Below are 20,766 nucleotides of genomic sequence, written 5' to 3'. Positions count from 1 at the left end.
TATATAGGAGTCTCCAGCATAGAGCTGATGCTGTTTTTACCCAGCTAGGCGCCGGTGAAATTTTATACTATAATCAGATAAGGCGATATAGCATGCTTCAGCAATCATGACGACCCCATTATTAGTACACCCAGGTATCGAACTTGAAATGTTGACGCAACGACAGGCAGACCGCTCGTCTCGCCAACGTCCCTCCCCTGTCCTAAGCTGACACATAAACTGGTAGAGAAGCTAAATGTTTTTCATATAAGACACATGAATCCCGAACGTATTTTAGCATTATCAACATGTATTCAACATTAACCAGCGTTCCAAATTAAAAAGAAACAATGAAAAAGTCATGTCCTTTAATGCCTAAGCGAAAATACCAAAACGGGTAAACGCTCTTACCCACCGAAGACCCATCAGACAGCGCTCACAACTGGGGCACACAGTCGTAACAGTACAGTAGATATCTACACTTTCACTCCCACGAGTAGTTCAGCGTCTTATATCACATTCTGGTTCACAATCCCCGAAGAATCGATGTCCAAGATATGGCAGGTAGTTCTTTCAGAACCATGTGGTTTGCACGGTGGAAAGCGCAACATTTTTCCGCTCAAACGTTGGTCTGTCTGTACTTGAGAGGCGGTGGCACACACAAAGGTGTCTCAGGTGAGGTATCCGGTGCAGTGAGCTGTGATGGTGGCTCCACGAGCTTCACACGCGTCTGGCCGCTGGGCTGGTACTCCTGGAGCGTTGCTCGCGGTGCGCGCTGCAACGAAAGTATTCGGGTTATTGTCATGCATAACGCTTCACTATATTATGTATGGATCACTTCAATGCTCAAACATCTAACTATGACACAACGCATTTGAAACTTGAAGTATTGCCCTGACAACAGTGATACTGAGGGTGTGGTAAGGCACGTTTGCCATGTCTCCACTGGTTTGGCTGAGACGTGTTCATCTCAAAGGTTGTCGCCTCGAAGTCGCCAAGTTCTTTCTCACTGCCAATAATGGGCTCAAAATGAAGAAGCAAGAAACATATTCGAATGCTCGCCATAATGAGATTCCTAAAACGTAAAAGGTCTCAACCAGTCCAAACACATTTTTTTCTCGATTCACACGTTTTGTGTTACCTTTAACTACGGGAGACCAATTAAATTTTCCCTGTGTACAAGTAAACACGACGGTCACCTGAAGCTCAATGTGCATCGCGAGGTAGAAGGAACGTGAATACTTCAGGCATATACCATGGTATTTTGCAGTGCCTGTTTCGGTATGCGCTATTGGAGTAAGCTCAAGCTGTATATAGACTGAGACACCATTGTATTACTTGGAACAGCGCAGCTCGTATTTCAAGTTCACCGGTAAGGCTATTGTTTACACCAATGTTGCCTTCTCCGCTCAAGAGCACGGCAAGTGCAAAACTACGAATACTGAAACGAGACATAAAACGAACATGCATGGTTCCAATCGGGTCCGTGTGATGAACTAACATTGCTTCCATAGGCCTTCCTGAGTCGGGAAAACGCAAATGGAATTAACTTCCCTTAGTACAACAGCCCAAAGACTTCATCCCTCAGAATCAAAGCTCTGCTGTTCAATCATGACAGCGTGCACGGGATTTAGTAGGATCAACGAGGGCTTCCGACTACTCAGCACCGAGGCACTTCATGTAGCATTACCACACGAACGTCGTTTATGCTTTCTTCCGCAGTGGTTTGCGGCTTCGACAAAGCCAAATGGTTCTAGCATAACGCCGTAACGATCGTCTGTCCTTGGACGATATTTGCTTAGCGAAAACAAATCGGTCCTGCTTCTAGCTGGTATCTAAAAGCAGATAAGATAAGGAGCTAATGGCATACCGTGCACATGTCGCACAAACGAGCTTGTAGAATAGATATTGCGATAGACAGAGACTCCCTTACGTTTTTCATCGATCCAATCGATGACGTTGCAAGAGTGAGGAAAATGAAAGGTATACCTCATGTTCGGGATCAGCTTCTGTCCATCCTTTCCACCGCACTGTTTCCTGCGGTCTCTCCTCTTCTTTGATGCGCTCTTCGCTACCACTTACATCTGGAAAAATAAAAATCTTGCTAAATTTGAAAATTAGATATTATATCGTTGCAGTCGATGTTGGCTTAATTTTATTTTGCGTACGTTTGTCTCGCTCGCTTGCAAAGGTAGCGTGTGCTTTTGAAGGTGGCGACGATTAACCGCTCCTGAAGCGACTGTTACCAAGGCACGATAGCTTAATGCATAGGTTAAGTTTTGTAAGATTGGAAACATATGATGTTCGAACAAAGACGGTATTGAAGGAGAGTTACCAAAAAAAAAAAGAGAGAGAGAAAGAAATAGACGCTTGCAATGCAACTGCGTGGACCATACTGCGAGCAGCAAGCTGAATGCAGTTGTACTATATTAATTCACAAGGTGCAGAGAGGGGCTCCGTCGCTCACCTCCCTATAGCTTGCATAAGGCACATCCGTGCCTTTGTGAAACACTTGCTGGAGTTACATTATGAATCTATCAGTCTATAGATAGCCCCAAGGAAGTATGCATTATCGCATAAGCCACGTACCGATCTACCCGGAAGTATGTGTCGAAAATCGTTGGCGGTCGGTCGGTAGGAGACCGCTTTCGGAGATATCTGACAACGTTGTCCGTGACTTCAAAAAGGGTTGTGGGACACTCTCATAGATGTTGTTCGTTACATTATGGACGCATTGTACTGCACTCCGGAATACTCAGGAAAAAAGAAGTATTTTCTACGTGTCGTACTCAGCGATTCACACGCCCTGAAACACATTCTGGAGCGAACCGCAGACCTCAGAGAACTGAGAGTTGCGTCCATTCCCATTGGCTGACGTAAGCACGTGACTTCTCGTCCGCCGCCTCACTGGCGGCGGCGAGCGTTGTGATGTCAGAGCTGCATGAGTTTCGGTATTCGTGGTGCCGATTTTCTCCGCCTCTATCACCCTCCCCGCTGTGAAACTTTCAATGCAGGTTCACATCGGTGCAAAGAACCGTCTTTTACGTTTATCCGGGATAACATGGGATGACCTGTCGCAGTCCTTTTAAAATATCCTTCGTGACACAAAGTAAGTTCTTGGCGACTCGAACTGCAATGCAGCTAAGTACTTAACCATGACGGTCGTAAGGCGACTGACGACGTACGGTCCCGTCTCTCTCGTACAATTCTATCCCAAGTTACGAACATCTTATACGACGCTGCAAGAACTCAGACTTAGTTAAGACGCAGTTAAGGTAAGTTTTGTTGTGCGAGGCTCTTATGAATTCGACCTCTGTATACTTGACGAGCACGTAGATTATCTGCTCGTGGCGGTGTACCACATATCTCAGCAAATGAGAAGTTATGGCAGCCCTGGCGGCTTTCCTTGATTTGTATTAAGTATGCACGCGTAAAATTAACGAGGCGGAAGCGACGCAAAGATGTTCTCCATGCGACTTGTTAAGACGGTGACAAGACAGCGGATGAAAGGCAGCTCAGTAGAAAAGCCACAAGATGTAAGCTGTACAGCAACATGTCCCCTGTGGTGCAGGTTTGGTTCCTTCCAATGCGACGTGCTAAATTTTATGTCGCCCTGCATTCCTTTGAATATTTCAACATCTGTAGAGCACAGCGCCCGTTTCGTGAATGACCTGTGTGCGTAACACTTTTCGTATTTCATGGAATATGAACGGCGTTGAATACAGCATGAGAAGCACGCTGTCTGGCATCAATTGTAAGTACGCTTCCTCGACTTTGGACTGCTATGGAAAGACCCGAAAGATATCCCTGGGGTCTAGTTTTAGGTTACCCCCCACACCCACCAGGTAACCCAGAACTAGACAAGAAGAACCACGCCGCGATGATTGGTTGACGGGTTTCGGTGTCTGATGTCCTAGTGTGTACTTCCACGCAAGTGCCTCGACTTGTAATTCGACAAAAGTACGACTTCGTGATTTTGTAGGAGCTGTAGGAGCCCCGTCGCAAGCTTGACCTTTTTCCGCAATCATGGGTGTGAACGTCAAGACAATATGATTCATTGATTGATTGAGGTATAAAAAATATGGGGATGTCAGACCGGACAAAGTCGGACCAGGCTACTCCAGTATTCGTGAATAGAAAATAAAGTAGAAAAACCTACCTCAAGATTACCCAGAGGCATATAAAAAAAGAAGAGGAAAAAAACAAAAAAAAACATAGTGAGTCGATTTGGCCGATGGCTTCCCTTTTAAGAAACACTCGTGGATATGCTGATATGGGCAGCAGGAATGAGTCCCGTTGCTTGTTCTTTTTCACGTTCTTGTTCTTTTGTTTCTCTTGGTCATTTGAGGTTGGTTTTTCTATTTCTTTTCTATTCACGTGTGCTGGACTAGCCTGACCCAACTTTTGTCGGGTCTCACATCTCCATATTTTTTAATTTTTCATTCAATGAATAAATACGGGCAACCATACTATGCAGCTGCGATTGTGCCGCAAAGGTGTACGGGAATGAAAAATGGAGGGTGCAAATTTCTTCGCACTCGTTTATGCTCCGAATTTCCGAGACGAGAATGATAGAAAATAACCACCGAAATACAAACATATTATCCGAAAAATATCATATAAGAAACAAACACACCCCGGGATCACAGTTATTGTACGGTATAGCTGCAATAAAAGCTGACCCATGCCGGCGCGGCGTACTCACCAATTACTCCATGCAGGTGGAAAATTCCTGTGTCCGCGAGGAACTCTAATTGGTAGGTTTCATCGTTGTAAATTTCAAACCGAGTAAACATTTCAATTCAAACTTACAACCAAAAACCTCCAAATCCATATGGGAAAACAATCAAGATGAAAGCCATGTGGGTAAACTTTTACAGGTGGGTACCGTGTATAATGCTACGCCAACACTACACCATCTTGCGGCCTGAAATCCTCTGCACAGAGTTAAAGTTGATGAAAGATGAAAGTCACTGAAAAGGTTAGCCAGCTGTAGGACTCGAACCCACATCTTCTGGATTACCGGACCAGGGCTCTACCAACTGAGCTAAGCTAACACGCCTATTCGGCGACTTCCAGGGTGCGTCATCTGAAGGGACAAACCAGCCGCTCTCTCTCACTCATCCTCCTTTCACTCTTACATTTTTGCTCACTCATACACACATTCATACGACGGGATCGACGCAGGCGGCAACTGTTGCACAGGAAAGAACTTCTTTCAAACAAAGAAGATATTCCATGTGCAAGAGTTAAAGTGTCTGAAATTTGACGAAGTAATTATAGAACTCGTTGTTGTAACAACTATATAATACTCAATTTCACATTCATGACAGTAAAATTGATTGGCACGCTCTAAAGGGCGTATAGAAGATTACCAACATTAAATAACGACTTGCTTGATTATAGGGTGCGTGAACCATAAGGAAACAGAAGCACGTACCCGATAGCAGAGTGAGGTATAATTTGTAAAGTGTTTATTGTTTACCACGCAGGAACTTCAGCGGGCGGTTTTCTCGCACGCTTCACTTTAGAAAGGAAAGAAAAATGATGGCATCGGTAAGATGTGTAGCATTTAGTTGCTGGTTGTTTTCATCATGGAGATGACTCCCATTAATTGATAATACCCACCAGTTAACATGTAACCACAGGCATCTAACATAGTCATTTTTCAAGGGATAGTGTCTACAGTCCAGGGGGGGGGGGGGGGGCTCCCATTCCATACCAATTCCATTCCGTGGAGTGGAGATGACTGCTAATTTCATTCCTTTCTAAGGAAATTCTAAGGAATCGAGACGTATGGTTCAATATTCACTCCTGGAATGGCTTGCCAATCTCATTCCATTCCATTCCTTAAATTCCGTGGAACAAGAAGACGGTGGTTGGCGGAAGAATTCTAAGGAATAAATAAAACAAATAACTCAAAGATTTCGAACTGCAATGAAATAAACAAAAAGACTTTCGAATTAGAAACAACAAACATATTTTGGAACTACGCGACGCGGGAGAGACTTCCCACAGGTTTTCATGCGAAGCGTATCTAGTTTTGTCGCGTGACTCGATTTGCATCATGAAATTTACATGCTCGAATAGAGTGAGGCAAGGTTCTTCGTAATCCGTGATTCAGAATTGGCGATCAGTTCTGTAAGTTTTTCCCTGAGACCAGTTTCTCGCGCACAGTTTTAGCAGCGGCGGTTTCTCCATGCGCCCATTATTTTCCTATTGTTGCCTCTTCTTCACCCGGCAACCTTCAGGCCTGTTCCCCAAGTGCCCGTTTCTGCATTCTTCGTCGTTGCATGTATTCTTGCATTACGTTTTGAGTGACTGCGCAGAGCCTCTTTTTATATTTTTGAAGTGTTGAACTATACAGGAATTCGACAATATTATTTGCCTCCTCATCGATACGCGGGCGTGGGTTCAAGGGGGCGCAAGCCATTGGGTTGAAACCGAAACTATCATAGGGACGACCAGACCATTCCATTCTCATTCCACCCCTAAGACCGTTGCTGCCATTCCATTCCCATTTCATTCCAGGTTTTGATAAAGCTGGAATAATTCCGGAATCATACCAACTCCGGACTCCGGAGTGGCAACTCCTCTACACAGACTGGAAACCTATTTTTAATGTGTGAGTATTTCAGATTAGTGGAAGAAACTAAAGAATAAACGACAGCCAATGAAAAATAGCTAATCATCGACTTGCGTGCATGTTAAGACCGTTCTACATAATGTTCGAACGGAACTGTAACACGAGATAGGGAAAAGGGGACGAATAAGTCAACACGTTCGACCTTTACCTGTCTCTGGTTACCATTTCCTTGAAATGTTCCAAGTGCCCTAGCTCTTCTACCATCAATAAACTTGGAAATTTGTGGACGATGTGAGGCTCTTGATAAACATGACGTTACATGCCGACGGCTTCTATAGCAACAATACAAATGGGGGAGTTGGCTAAATCCGCAACGGCACCTTGGGACCTGGTGCGTATCTCGAAACACACGGATGCCGCAACCATTTCTTGACATTCGCAAGGCTTAGGAGGTACACAAGGGTGGCGGTGGGGAGTAGTTGGCACAGAGCCTCACAAAAACAAGCAGCCAAAGGACGAGGACGGTACACAAGTAGACAACCAAGACAAGTAGACAAGATAAGTACAGAAGACAAGGCAAGTAGACACCACTTACAACTTACACCAAACTTACAACTAGCGAAATCTATTCTGAAACAGTGCAAGTTACAATATGGCAACAAAAATACGCGTTATCAAGACAAAGAATGTAAGAATGTATACAAATAGGTATTGCAACCAGTCAGACCTAGCATGTCAGATAGTTTATCTCACCTTCCGTGAGCCTGCACGACTTATCAGAAAGGCCTCCCATTGTTGTTGATTGCTTTCCTTACCACAAATTACTATGTCATGAAGGGGTACAATATTTATTATGATGGACCGATTTTGGCAGGAGAATATAGACAACGCTACCGACACAAGCTGCGCTAAGAGGTGTATTCTTGGAGGCAGAACTGCAACTTGCCGTGCATGGCATGCAAATACCTTAGCCATAAAACATTCACGTATTCCATGTGATCTTGTTGTACTGGTTCGTACAAATCAGTTAAGCCTCTACAACTGCTACTGCTAGCGAAAGCTCGACTGCGCTCACATTCGCAACTTTCAGCGCTAGCACAAAATTCACGAAGATTATAGTACTAGAAATAAAGCCTCAGCTGAAATATTCTTGTTGGAATTTGTATGGTGGACTGACAGTTATTTTCCCTCCAAGACTTTATCTATGCAGAGCGCAAACTCCCGGAATAAGGATAATAAATATCGTTCCCTCTTGTACAAGCCATGCTAACATGAAGAGCAGAAAGATGCGCTTACGGTACAATTCAGTTACTGTGTATTGTTGAAACATACCTAAAACAACATCAGGGCACTTTTCCTCACTTTGTGGGCTGCGCATCTTCAACACCCCGTCTGGATACTGTTGCAATGGGGCTATTTGCCTGCAAGACAATGTTGTTGTTGTTGTTTATGATCTCGTAAAGATAGTCCACGTCATTTTTTTTCGTTTTCGTGCGAATGAAATATTACACGTGCATGCAGTTCTACTTTATTCCACCAACACATATTGCACACACACACACACAAAAAAAACTGAAAAATGAAAAACTCTCAACTCACTGATCTTCGTCTCCTTTCATAGGCTCCGCTGCAGGGAACGGAAAGAGGTATGGTATAAATATCGATTACAAAGTTGATTCCCACGAGCCTCCAGAAGTTCATACATAAGGGCTTTACACTGGTTCCTTCAATGAATGCAATGCATTAGCATGTGCTGCGATACTTCCGACGCCTCTATTTACAATCCTCCATTCGTTTAACTTTTTTTTCTTGTGCACGTACTCCAGAGGCACTCCAGAGGCACTACAATGCATAGTTCGTACAATGCGCGACAACACAGCCTCTCGGTATAAGAAAGAACTTGCCGCACAGACATTTCGAAGCAACTGTTTACCAAAGGCTCATTCAGACACGCGTTTCAAAATGCGTTCGAAAAGTGTTCGAGAGGAGCCTGTCGCACATAGCCGACCCTCCAGTCCACAAACGCGTTTCGTTGTTGTTGCTACGTTAAGATTGTTGTTAAGAATATTTTATTAGTTTTTCTTAAAAATTTATATTTCATATATTATAGTTATCGAATTACACAAGTAACTGGCCAAATTACACTTTGGTTTTCGCTAAAGCTATAACTTTAGTTTCACACAACGTAAATGTTCTACGTGCAAGCTATCCTTACAAGTATGTCAAACTTCTAAAAATGTGTACAATCTAGCGTTCGTATGGTACACATATCAGGCGAAATTCGACTGAAAAATTGGTTCTGGTTATTTACACTATTTACATAGCCTGAACCAACACTTCTAGCGCCATTCGTCCAAGTTTACGTTGTGAATAATTTCTGATTTCATCCCTAATCGTCTCAACAACAGACGTGACACAATATAATACAGAGGCAGAGAAGGAACGGGAGAAGGAGCAAGGCACGTTTACCTGCCGGCGACCAACAGACATGGTCACACCAAAGTGACCATGTTGTGTTTCTTTTCGTTGATTCTGTGGTTCGCATAAATTCCCAGGCCGTCGTTGACGGCTTAGACAACAAACCACTTTGGCTGGCAGTGAATTCACTTTCACGTTCGCACCAAACAAACACAAAATAGGTCAAAAGATCCCCGCGCGGTGTTGCCGTAGTGTTGCAGGAGCGTTCCGCGATTGCTCCGTTTGGCTCAATGGAAAGCGTTTGCAGATCCGCGCTCGAGAGCTACAGCACGAAGGGGTTCTCGAAACGCGGCTGGCAACGCCTCGCGTCTGAATGAATGTGCATAATGAATATTTCAGGCATCGGGCCACAACCTTCCTTAAGGCACATAAAGTTGCATTAGCACAGGCGTTACTGAATCGAACATGATAAGACGTAGTAATGAAAATTCATATCGCGGAAAGGACCGGCAATCCAGAAGATGTGGCTTCGAGTCCTACAGCTCGCTAACCTTTTCAGTGACTTCCTTCTTTCATTGTTCTTATGCACTTGACGCTTATGTGTTGTGTTGTCCTTTCTGTGTTTCAGCTTCAGAACATCAATTTCCATCGTGTTCTTCTGTGCCAACTAGTGCTACAATCCATTTCGTACACGGAACTGAATACACAGTATGCCAGATCTCGGAAACATGTGCACATCGACGTGATCGCGCGATATCAGTGGCATTCCTGAAACTGTTCAAATGGCGCCAGTGTGGATGCCAGACGCAACAGTAAAAATATGCACACTGGTTACGATTGAAATATTGTCGGCGTCAAAAAAGCCAGACAGCGATGGGACTAGAACCACCCACCTCTCGATTGCCGGTGGAGTGCGCTAACCAATTACGCTACGCTGTCATCTGCCTTCCGACGATTTACCAAGGGGCCTCATTCAACTAACAGGACACGCGCTCACTCTCTTCACACTCTGTCCTCAACTCCTTCTCATACACACGGACATACGAGGGGGGGGGGGAGCCAAAAATAACGTGTGTTTTTTTTTAAAGTTTGTATATTTCTCAGAACATTTCCAAAAATTAATCATCACCCTCCAAGTACTCTCCCCGAGACCCAATACGCTCGTCCCACCGGTTTTTTCCATTGTTCAAGACAGTTCTGGAACTCTTCCAAGGTGATTGCCTTCAGTGCTCCGTCATTTTCTGCTTTACCTCTTCCACATCTTGAAAACGCTTTCCTTTAAGGTCCCTCGTCAGTGTTGTAAATAAAATAGGAAATCGCATGGGGCAAGGTCCGGGGAGTAAGGGGGAAGGAGAACCGTTGTCATCCCGTTTTTCGTGAAATTGCCGCACGCTCAATGCCTGTGCGGGCGGGAGCGTTGTCGTGACGCACAAGCCACTCGCCTGAGGTCCACAGATCAGGCCGTTTTCAACCAACCGAATCACGAAACCGCTTCAGCACTTCTAGGCAGAAATGCTGGTTAACCGTCTGACCTTGCGATACAAATTCAAAATGGGCAAGCCCTTTCATGTCAAGAAAGGAGACTAACATCTTCTTTTTTTTTTCTTTTTTTTCATACCTGATTTCACTTGTCTTGCCTCCTTCGGTCTCGGGGATGATATTGTAGCTGCGCCACGAGGAACACAGGAGGCAGCCCTGCTGGTCGAAGATGATTTTTGCTACAGTAATTGAGGGCTCGCTCAGAATTTGGGCTCGTGTTAGACGACGGCCGGTGTCGTAGATGACGATGGTGCTACAAGGGCTCCCCTTTCCCCAGAGGCGATGGCAGATGGACGCAGGTCAGTGGGAAGGCGTAGTCGATTGGTAGACGGGTGGCACCTCCAGTGTACATGGCAGACGGGCGGGGTGGGCCGCGCACGAGTCGAAGAGGAAGGAGTGCCAGGGGCAGGCGAGTCAGGGGTGTCGAGGTTTGCCAGAAATGTCGGTTTAAGCCGGTCCAACGATACATTGTCGAGCCCGCGAGGGAGGAGGACACAGAAGTACTTGGCAGCACGGTCAAGGACGAGAAAAAGGCCGTCGTAACGAGGTTAGAGCGCACGACGGGTGGAGTCGTGGCGAACGAAGACATGAGTAGCGGAGTGCTAGTTCCGGGCTGTGGAAGAGTGCGTGGTGGCAGCTTGTGCGGGTAGGTGTAGCAGCGACATCTCGGAGCGTGGAGCAGAGTCAGTCGAGATAAGAGGTGGGGTCGGGTATGGCAGAAGGAGAAATGGACGCGAAAAAAGCTCCAGGCAATCTGAGGGTGGCGTCGTAGACGAGTTCAGCCGAAGAACAGCATAGGGTTTTTTTTATTGTCGAGCGTATCCCCAGTAGGACCATGGAGAGACTGTCGATCCATGCTGCCGAAGAACCCGTAGCACACAAGGCGGCCTTGAGATATCTACGAAACCGCTCCACAATACCGTTAGCTATGAGATGGTAAGGCGTTGTCCGAATATGATGAACCGGCAAGATGTGAGTGTTCTTTGAAGAGGTGCGAATCGAGTTGTCGGCCCCGAACGGTGGTAATGGTGGAGGGCACCCCCAATCGAGATGCCCATGCCGTCAGAAGGGCGGATGCAACTGTCTCGGCTGTGATGTCGACCAGCGGCATGGCCTCTGGTCATCTTGTAAACCGATCAATGCAGGTTAAGAGGTAGCGCTTGCCCTCAGTCGGTGGAAGGGGACCAACCAGGTCGATGTGGATGTTGTCGAATCGCACATCGGGTGGAAGGAACTGGCCAATGGGCGTGATGGTGTGGCGTTGGACATTTGCGCGCTGACATGCCAGGCAGGACCGTGCCCAGCTCCGAACGACCCGATTCATGCCAAGCAAATATAGCGAGTTTGGAGGAGCATCTCAGTCGCCTGTATTCGTGGGTGGGCTAGAGTGTGCAGGGCGTCGAATCCACTGACTTAACCGCTGCTTGGTCTCCGGGTCGTACGTATAACACAACGATTCGTCTCCCGTGACGATTTTAGACAAAAAGTATGGATCAGTTTCCAACTGATCCTTCAAATCACGTCAGACACCCGAGCGGTTTGCTCTCTTCTCTTCAGAGAGCAAACCAGGAACGAATTATGCACTGACTCGTTTCATGTGAAGTGCTTCTTACAGAATCCGTTGACCAGAACTCGAAGAAATTCCAGTATATGTGTCCAACTGGTCAATAGTTAGATGACGATGAAGCATTACCGCATCGCGAATTTTTATGTTGTCGTCGGTCCTGCTTGTTGAAGGACGCCCAGGTCGCGGTTGGTCTTGAACCGACATATCGTCATATTTGAACCGAGAAAACCATTCGTAAACCATTGCCTGGCTCAATGCCCCTGCTATGAAAACCTCTCGAAGCATTGTGACAGCTTATGCCACTGTTTTCACTAAAAGGATTCAGAACTTGATGTACACACGTTGTTGTTTCACATCCGCCATCACAAAACTTGACGAAGGTGAGAGAAGCTCAAGAAAAACAACAAACTGATCGAACGAGCGCTTATCCAACTGATGCACAGGGCAGTGTACTAGTTGCGCCTATCAGGAAACGTCGGTACTAACGGCCCCCTCCCGTCTCTACAGAAAAAAATCTCGTCAATTTTGCGTCCTCCCTCGTACATGCAACACAAGTACGGTTTGCCGGATTGAAGACAAGCTTGAAGGTGAATGCATTTCAGCTGGCGTCCAGAACCCCATGTACGCAAGATTCGTTATTGGTTGAAAAACGCGCAGGATGCCAGACGCACACCATTCCTTTCCTCAGACGCTGTCAGACATATGTCGGTACAGTTCCCTTAGATGTCGGCCCAGGACGCACATTGTCCCCAGAGCGTTAGTCTTGACGTTGCTCACCTTTGTGACTTCGACAACGGCGAGCTCTTTCAGCACTACCACCACCAGCATTCTTCTTTTTGTTTCATATCCCTTTCAGTTGCGCAACATGTCAAGCCATCCAGTAAAGACTACATCATGGATTTTGCACGTACCTCCTTGGAAATGGAAACCTCATCTAGGACACTGGAACTGTTCGCGACATCAGCCCCGAAATGCCAGGGTTTTCAGAAACGCCTGTCACTATATGGTTTACGACTTAGATGGAGTGTGCTGGGTAAAAGTGTCCTTGATATCAACACCGCTACAGCAAAAGCTGCTTTTCCGTTTACACTTTAGTCCTTGAAAGTTTCAATCATCAGTAGACTACGTCCCTCTGACTTATCACAACAGCCTTGATTTTGCGCAGCCCGTTTTGTATTTGGAGTTATTTTATTTCGAATGAAATTAAGACTTATTGGGAGCCGCAAAAGAGACCAGTATATGCGAAGAATAGATAAAACTATAGCAAAATTGCTAGCTTTCTCGGAGGGATCGGCCGTGGGTCTTCTCCGGGTCTACTATATATATTCAATGGCTGGCTCATTATATTCAATGACGTCACATGGACAGTTTTAAGTCTTCCCTTCTGTCGTCTACCCAACATTACCCCCCCCCCCCTTTTTTTTTCTTCCTGTTATTGTGTTCCGTGGTGATAGCCGAAAGAGTGAAGTTGTCGTTGTCGACTAGTGAAGGAGCTGTTTCTTTCTGTTTCTCTATAACTTTCTGTGTCTGTTTCCTCTTGACTGAATGGCGTAAATGCAGGCTAGCTGGTGGATAAATTCCATGATAGGCAAGCCAGAGCGATGGGTTTCCTCTTCCTCCTTTTTGTTTGTTTCTCTTTGCTTCTGGGAGTAGCAAGCCTCCACATGACTAACCTTTCCTTTCTTTTTTTCTTAATAAACATATCCCCCTTTCCTTCCTTTTTTATTATAATTAAACATGTCCCCCACACCCTTTATTTATTTTTTATTCCGTGTCAGCGCCGCAAAACAACTGTGGCTAGTAGCGGTGTACAGACGTAGACACATTGAGAGAGGACAGCAGGAAGGAGCGGGGGACAGAGGGGTTAGTATGCGTCCTGGGCCGACTTCAGGGGGAACTGTGCGGACATTCGTCTGGAAAGTCTGCCGGAAACCTTAGGGGAAACCTCAAGACAGCACAGCCGGTGCGGGGATTCGAACCCGCGCCACCTTCCAGTCTCGGCGTGGAAAGCGGCCACCCTAACCACTACGCCACGACACCCTTTATTGCCTGACGCCGTAGACTCGGTGCTAGTAAGCGTTGTGTGCGTCATCGCTCGACCAGATTATGGTTATTCAATAGCCCGCCAGTGCCCGTTGTCACCAAAGTATAGGAATATATTCCAAAAGCCGGGAATCATAATGCAAGATGGAAACAATAACACCGACTTAACATAACAAGCTAACCAATTTATTCAGACGTTCCGTCTCCCATACGGGAGACATCATCAGTGCACCCTCGGGAGGGAATGAGTGACCGAAAACCAGTTAAGTCTTTGTATACATCGGGAAGTGGGCCACGGTTGGCGTTACATGCGGTAGGCTCTCTTTGTATATGTCACGATTCTAGGTATTTTCGTGGCCCCCACCGTTGTTCCTGTGCCAAGGTTGTAGCATTCTCATAGTTGAAACTGTGTCCTGTTTTTCAGCAGTGGTCAACGAGTTCCGTCTTTAGCCTTGTTGCATTTGTCGCTCTTTCGACGTCTCGCCGGTGTTCCTTAATCCGGGTGCTGCGTTTGCGGCCGGTCTCCCCAATGTATGTTATGTCACAGTCGCGGCAGTCTAACTTGAACACAACACCGGTTTGGGATTCCGGGGAAATCTTGTCTTTGGGTTTGGAGAGGAGGTCACGCAATCTGATGTGAGGTTTAAAGGTGGTCCGAATTCCTAATGGAAGAAGAGCTCGGCGGATGCTTTCGGACACACCGCTGACATAGGGAATTGTAACAACCCCTTGTTTGGAAGTGCCTTCTCTCGGTTGCTTTTTCTCTTCTATTCGTTTCCGCGTGTTTTTAATGAAATGTGGCGGATAACCACCTTTTGTGAGTGACCGTTGGACAGTTTTTTCTTCTGAGGCGCGGAGTTCAGGGGTCGAAGCGAGGTGCTTCGCACGGTCAAGCAACGTGTTTACCACGCTTCGTTTATGTTCGGGGGTATGGTGGGAACTGAAGTGCAAGAAATTGCCTGTGTCACAGGGTTTGCGATGTACGGTTGTCTCTATGTGTCCAGCTTCGGCTCGGCGCACACTAACATCCAGGAAAGGAAGCACGTTGTTCTGTTCCACCTCATACGTGAAACGTATTGAAGGCTCGCTTCCACGTGTTCCATGATCAAGTTGGCCATGGTCACTGACACTGGACTGCCCATCGGGCAGCCTTCGATCTGTTGGTATACCTGTCCTTTGAACGTGAAGTATGATTGTTTCAGACAAAAACGTAGTAAGATGATGATGTCCTCCACCGTCAATGATGTACGTGATGGGAGGTTGAGGGTGTCAGTGACCATGGCCAACTTGATCATGGAACACGTGGAAGAACAAGCACTACAAAAGGCATCTTTCCCAGTCAAGTTCTACCGGCGGTACGTGGACGACACCTTTGTCATCTTAAACCTGAATCACGTACATGACCTCCACTCTATACTAAACAACGTGGAGCCTTCAATACGTTTCACGTATGAGGTGGAACAGAACAACGTGCTTCCTTTCCTGGATGTTAGTGTGCGCCGAGCCGAAGCTGGACACATAGAGACAACCGTACATCGCAAACCCTGTGACACAGGCAATTTCTTGCACTTCAGTTCCCACCATCCCCCCGAACATAAACGAAGCGTGGTAAACACGTTACTTGACCGTGCGAAGCACCTCGCTTCGACCCCTGAACTCCGCGCCTCAGAAGAAAAAACTGTCCAACGGTCACTCACAAAACGTGGTTATCCGCCACATTTCATTAAAAACACGCGGAAACGAATAGAAGAGAAAAAGCAACCGAGAGAAGGCACTTCCAAACAAGGGGTTGTTACAATTCCCTATGTCAGCGGTGTGTCCGAAAGCATCCGCCGAGCTCTTCTTCCATTAGGAATTCGGACCACCTTTAAACCTCACATCAGATTGCGTGACCTCCTCTCCAAACGCAAAGACAAGATTTCCCCGGAATCCCAAACCGGTGTTGTGTACAAGTTTTAGACTGCCGCGACTGTGACATAACATACATTGGGGAGACCGGCCGCAAACGCAGCACCCGGATTAAGGAACACCGGCGAGACGTTGAAAGAGCGACAAATGCAACAAGGCTAAAGACGGAACACGTTGACCACTGCTGGAAAACGGGACGCAGTTTCAACTATGAGAATGCTACAACCTTGGCACGGAAACAACGGTGGGGGCCACGAAAATACCTAGAATCGTGGCATATACAAAGAGAGCCTACCGCATGTAACGCCAACCGTGGCCCACTTCCCGATGTATACAAAGACTTAACTGGTTTTCGGTCACTCATTCCCTCCCGAGGGTGCACTGATGATGTCTCCCGTATGGGAGACGAAACGTCTGAATAAATTAGTTAGTTTGTTATGTTAAGTCGGTGTTATTGTTTCCATCTTGCACCAAAGTATAGGCCCAGTGCTGCTACTGAACTGCGTCGCCGCAGTAGGCCGTTCTCGTGAGAACCTGAAGCTTGGAAGATTAATTTCTGTAGGTTGCTTTTTTTCCTTTTCTTCGCTAAAGTACGCAAATTGGTTTAGGCAGCTCCCGTGCGCGTTTTGCGGCAGCGGCGGCGGCGGCGGCGGTGCGTCCCGGGGTGAAGCAGCCTTGCGGGGCAATGCCGGATGAGTGCGGAGGTGATCAAGTTCAAAAGTTTTTTTCGCTGCTAAAACAAAGTGTTTCGACGAAACTTTGAAAAATAAATGTTCAGGAGGCGTACAATCGGATGCAATATGTCTCATATTTTTATCAGGACCACCTCAGTGTCCAATTGACGGCTGAATATGTGGTAAAAAGCAATATTTCCGAAGTTCCTTATTTTCGCTTGCGTACTCTTCCAAGTCTGCGCGCCTCAAAATATTTTACCACGTTCTATGCCTCCTACAGAACAGCGCTAAACAGTTTAAATAGCTATGAAAAAAGTCCCACTATGAAAAGAGTGCCGTCAAGAAATTCCAAAAGTTCCCGAAATTTTACAGCTTTCTCGGGGCATAAACTCTCGATAAACTTTCGATAAAAAGTGTCGATCAACCTTCAACGGTCTGGGCACGAAAGTGCCAAGGATGCAAGGTGGCCCTAGGGATGTGCTTTGTCTTCATTCAGAAGATATTTTGTTGGAATTTCCGAAAAATGCTATTTTGTAAGAATTTTCTTTTCGCCAGGTAGGTTACATGTCCAATCGCAATCTTCAAGAGGCGGCCACGGCTCGAAAAAAAAAAGTTTGCGGACAAAATAAGCCGAGGGGCGATTGGCTGCATGGGAACTATCAACCACAATTTATTTCAAAGAAGTCGGATATGGTCGAGCCCTATGTCTGGGACGTTTGGCATGAAATGACCCCAGAGCTTTTTTGATTGCGCGTGCTACAAGCTTGTGACAGCCCTCTTACATTCGGCAACATAAGGATCTAACCGTAAACAAAAGAGATCATACTTACGTTTATGCCTTTCGTGCTTCGACCTATATCGAAGAAAAAGGGCTACAAGGAAAGCCACCGAGATTACACCCACGGCGGACGCCACAAGCACCATAAGAAGTGGACTTAATCCCACGTGCCATAAAGGCTCCTTCAGACTCTGCGACGACGCCAGAGTTCTCGCTTGAAGCACAGTAAGAGCACTACGCCCTTTGGGCGTCACGGCAAACAACACCAACGAGAGCTTTGCACTACCACTGATTCCGCTCACGGTCCACGTAGGACTTTCTCTCGAGGTCAGGTTCCGCAGCGTGCGGTTCAGACTGTCTTGAACTCGAAGCACATACACAGCAGGCATTCCGCCATCGTCTCCTGACTCACAGTCCACAACGAAAGAATGCGCCGTTCTGTTGTGCACGCTGCAGTTGCGAGGTGATTCCGGAATTCTGGCCGGTTCAAGTGTGTAGACGCAGGGTGTCCTCTGGATCCCCACGTCGTTCGCTGCCCAGCAGTAGATCTTGTCCAGATCGAGAGGAAACCGAGGGGTGAACGTAAGCTGACTCTTGAGCGTGACACGTGTGAAGTTAGTGACACTGTCGTTGTTCAACTGCCAGGTGAAAGACTTTGCCGGCGGTTCGGATTCAACCTCGCAGTTGACGCTGACTGCTTGGTTCGAAGCAGCCCCATACACTTGTTGCTGGCCTTCCCGACATACCGGAGCGTCTGCAAGGCATATCGTTGGTTACCATCGATCACAAATGCTTGTTTCTTGTGTTTGCATCATAATAGGTACGCCTTTCCAGCAACATATACGACGGTACTCGCGTGCCATAGCAGCCGTCACCTTGTCCCTTAACCACGAATGTAAGTGTGGGTATACTTACGTACAATGTAGTATGTGTGTGAATGATTAAATAAGATGTAAGGCCATGGTGCATATACATTTGATGTAGAGCGGCGTAAATAACGGTGCAGGACGTAAATGATTATTATTAAAGTCAGAATATGATTCGTCATCATTGGTTAAGGGTGCTATTCAACGGAATACCTTAGTGCTAGCTTTTCGTAGTAGTATGTGTGGTGTGGGGACCTTGAAGACGTGTAGTGAAGGACTATGAAGTTTCACACGACATAAGTGCATATGGCAGATACGCTTAATGACCTCAGCGAGCGTATGAGGCTTTTTTAGGTAGTCCAAGGAGAGTTTCTAAGGCTGAAGGGACTTGGGCCTTAAAGCAGAGTAACAGATATTCGAAATCAGACAAGAGTTCACAAGAGTTAAGTTGTAGTTCACTTGCCGATCACTCATTCTCTGCGGTCATGATTCCACTCACATTGAAGCTTGAGGTGCATGCTGTTGCTAGTTGACTCTCCCTGAGTGTTGCGCGCGGTGCATCGATATGGACCTCTGTTGTGCAGCTGCACCTTTTGGAGCACAAGAGTTCTGTTGTTCAAGAGCATCCTTCCACTGCGATCGGTGAATATCTCCTTTTTTCCGAACCACCATCGGAAGTCAGTAGCCGGCGGGTTGGCATCAGCCTTGCATTCCAAGTAGACATCTTGGCCCTCTCGAAGTTTTGAATGGCGTTGATTCGGGGCAAGTGTCATTGTCAGCTTCGGAGGATCTAAAAAAAGAGAAGAGAGAGAGAGAGGGGGAGGACACACAGGAAACCCGCGTTAGGAGCACATGTAATGCACACTGGTATAAACTGGTTAAATGTTACGGAAGAAGCAATGTTTCGTTTTGTACTGTGCACATTTTTGCAAAGCGCATTGCAAAGAACGTTGCATGGTAGCAGAAAACCAGAAAGCAGTCTCTTTGATAGAACGCCGCGCTCTTCCATTGTCCTCCATTGGGGAGCGTTCCTACTAGACGGAACGTGTCGCAACCCTTTCTCGTCTCCAGCACAACCGCTAATAATGTTACTTAATGGTTTGAACGCTGCCAGACGACTTTAATTATCAGGGACACCGCAGGCGAGCACCTACTGGATTAACTTGGATTAACAATTAAGTGGGCTTATATCTCAGCACGCCGCATGGGTTCCTCATTAACATCCCTCGTGCAAAACGAAGAGGATAGGGATTGAAGTGATCAGTGCAATATTGTTTGGAGAGGACTATGATGTCATATGTCATTCGGTTCCCTGATAGGGAAACGTCTGAGCGAAGGATGACCTTGGGACAAGTCTTGATAGCAACAAGGGGAAATAAGAAGCTGTGGAAGGAATTCGCGCTTTTCCTCCGGAGATATACGCTGCGAAAAATGGCACAGTGTTCCAGTGTTCAGAGTTCAGATCGAGTGCTCACGAAATTATTAGCATACTCAGGGAAAAATAAAACATTGGAACAGAGATCTGATACGCAACGCGGCAGTTTCCGTCCTGCAACACTAGTACGACAGCAGTAGAACGTCGACGACGTTGCAGAGTGCACGCTATTACCAGCACAGCACGTGCGGAATAGTCGTGACCTTACGCGCACGGCTTTCCCGCTAAAATATTATAGAGTTTTAGTTCACCGTCTTTGCATCTGCGATTTTTTGCATCCCCGCTACGGCGTTGATCTATCTCGTGGCTCATGCTCGACACTATCAGAGCTTCGCTAACGTATCGCTGGTACGGATCTCCTCGATGAATAGCGTACCGTGTTATCGGAGACGTTATCGGGGTAACGGGGCTTCACGAGGAGAAGAAGAAGGACCAACTATGCGAGAAGCAAGATGGTTGTGCTGACTCGATCCCGTAGCATTTTTACGCAGCTCCATGTGATTACGAGTAACCCTTTCGTGGATGCAACGGAATGGATTGCAATAACAGAACCCCTCAACAACGTAACTTCGAAAGGCTTCACGGTTCAGAGTTCAGGATATGCCATGCCGAAGCGGCTACGACGTTAATTAACCGTACGGTCACCTTCCACGGTGTACTAAAACGTCGTCAGGGTCTGCCTCGCGTATCGTGATACCGTTTCGGATTATCGTGCCGTATACCGTACTCTTACGTTGCAAAGTGGTTTACTAGAACTCACTATTATGTTCTGAGGGACACATTCTCAGAAACACATAAAAACACATTACATTGTAAAATAAATTCCAGAATCATCTAGTGGTCGTACTCTAGAAGGAACTTGTTTGAAGGCGTTTTGTACTGTATACTTCTCTAATACAGCGGTTGCCTGTGAGTACGAGCTTGCATGCACTGTACTTGCACTTACACTGCGAGCATAGAGCAGGATGTATGT

At 46.5% G+C, this 20,766-nt stretch overlaps 1 protein-coding gene across 1 annotated transcript in view; it reads right to left on the bottom strand.

Moving 5' to 3' along the window:
- Nucleotides 1-330: 330 nt before the first annotated feature.
- The window catches only part of LOC135385811 (hemicentin-2-like), a 384,675-nt gene continuing 364,239 nt past the window's right edge, over nt 331-20,766 (bottom strand). The window contains exons 6-11 of the mRNA XM_064615341.1: nt 18,858-19,148; nt 17,545-18,246; nt 8,165-8,192; nt 7,898-7,986; nt 1,969-2,063; nt 331-754 (exon numbers count right to left, since the gene is read on the bottom strand). Coding sequence (XP_064471411.1) covers nt 599-754; nt 1,969-2,063; nt 7,898-7,986; nt 8,165-8,192; nt 17,545-18,246; nt 18,858-19,148 — 1,361 coding nt within the window. The 3' untranslated portion in view covers nt 331-598. The remainder of the gene's footprint in view (nt 755-1,968; nt 2,064-7,897; nt 7,987-8,164; nt 8,193-17,544; nt 18,247-18,857; nt 19,149-20,766) is intronic.

This window comes from Ornithodoros turicata, chromosome 2 (genome assembly GCF_037126465.1).
Source record: "Ornithodoros turicata isolate Travis chromosome 2, ASM3712646v1, whole genome shotgun sequence".
NCBI lineage: Eukaryota > Metazoa > Arthropoda > Arachnida > Ixodida > Argasidae > Ornithodoros > Ornithodoros turicata.
Note: the sequence above shows the minus strand (reverse complement) of the source record. Positions and strands in the feature narration are given on the sequence as shown.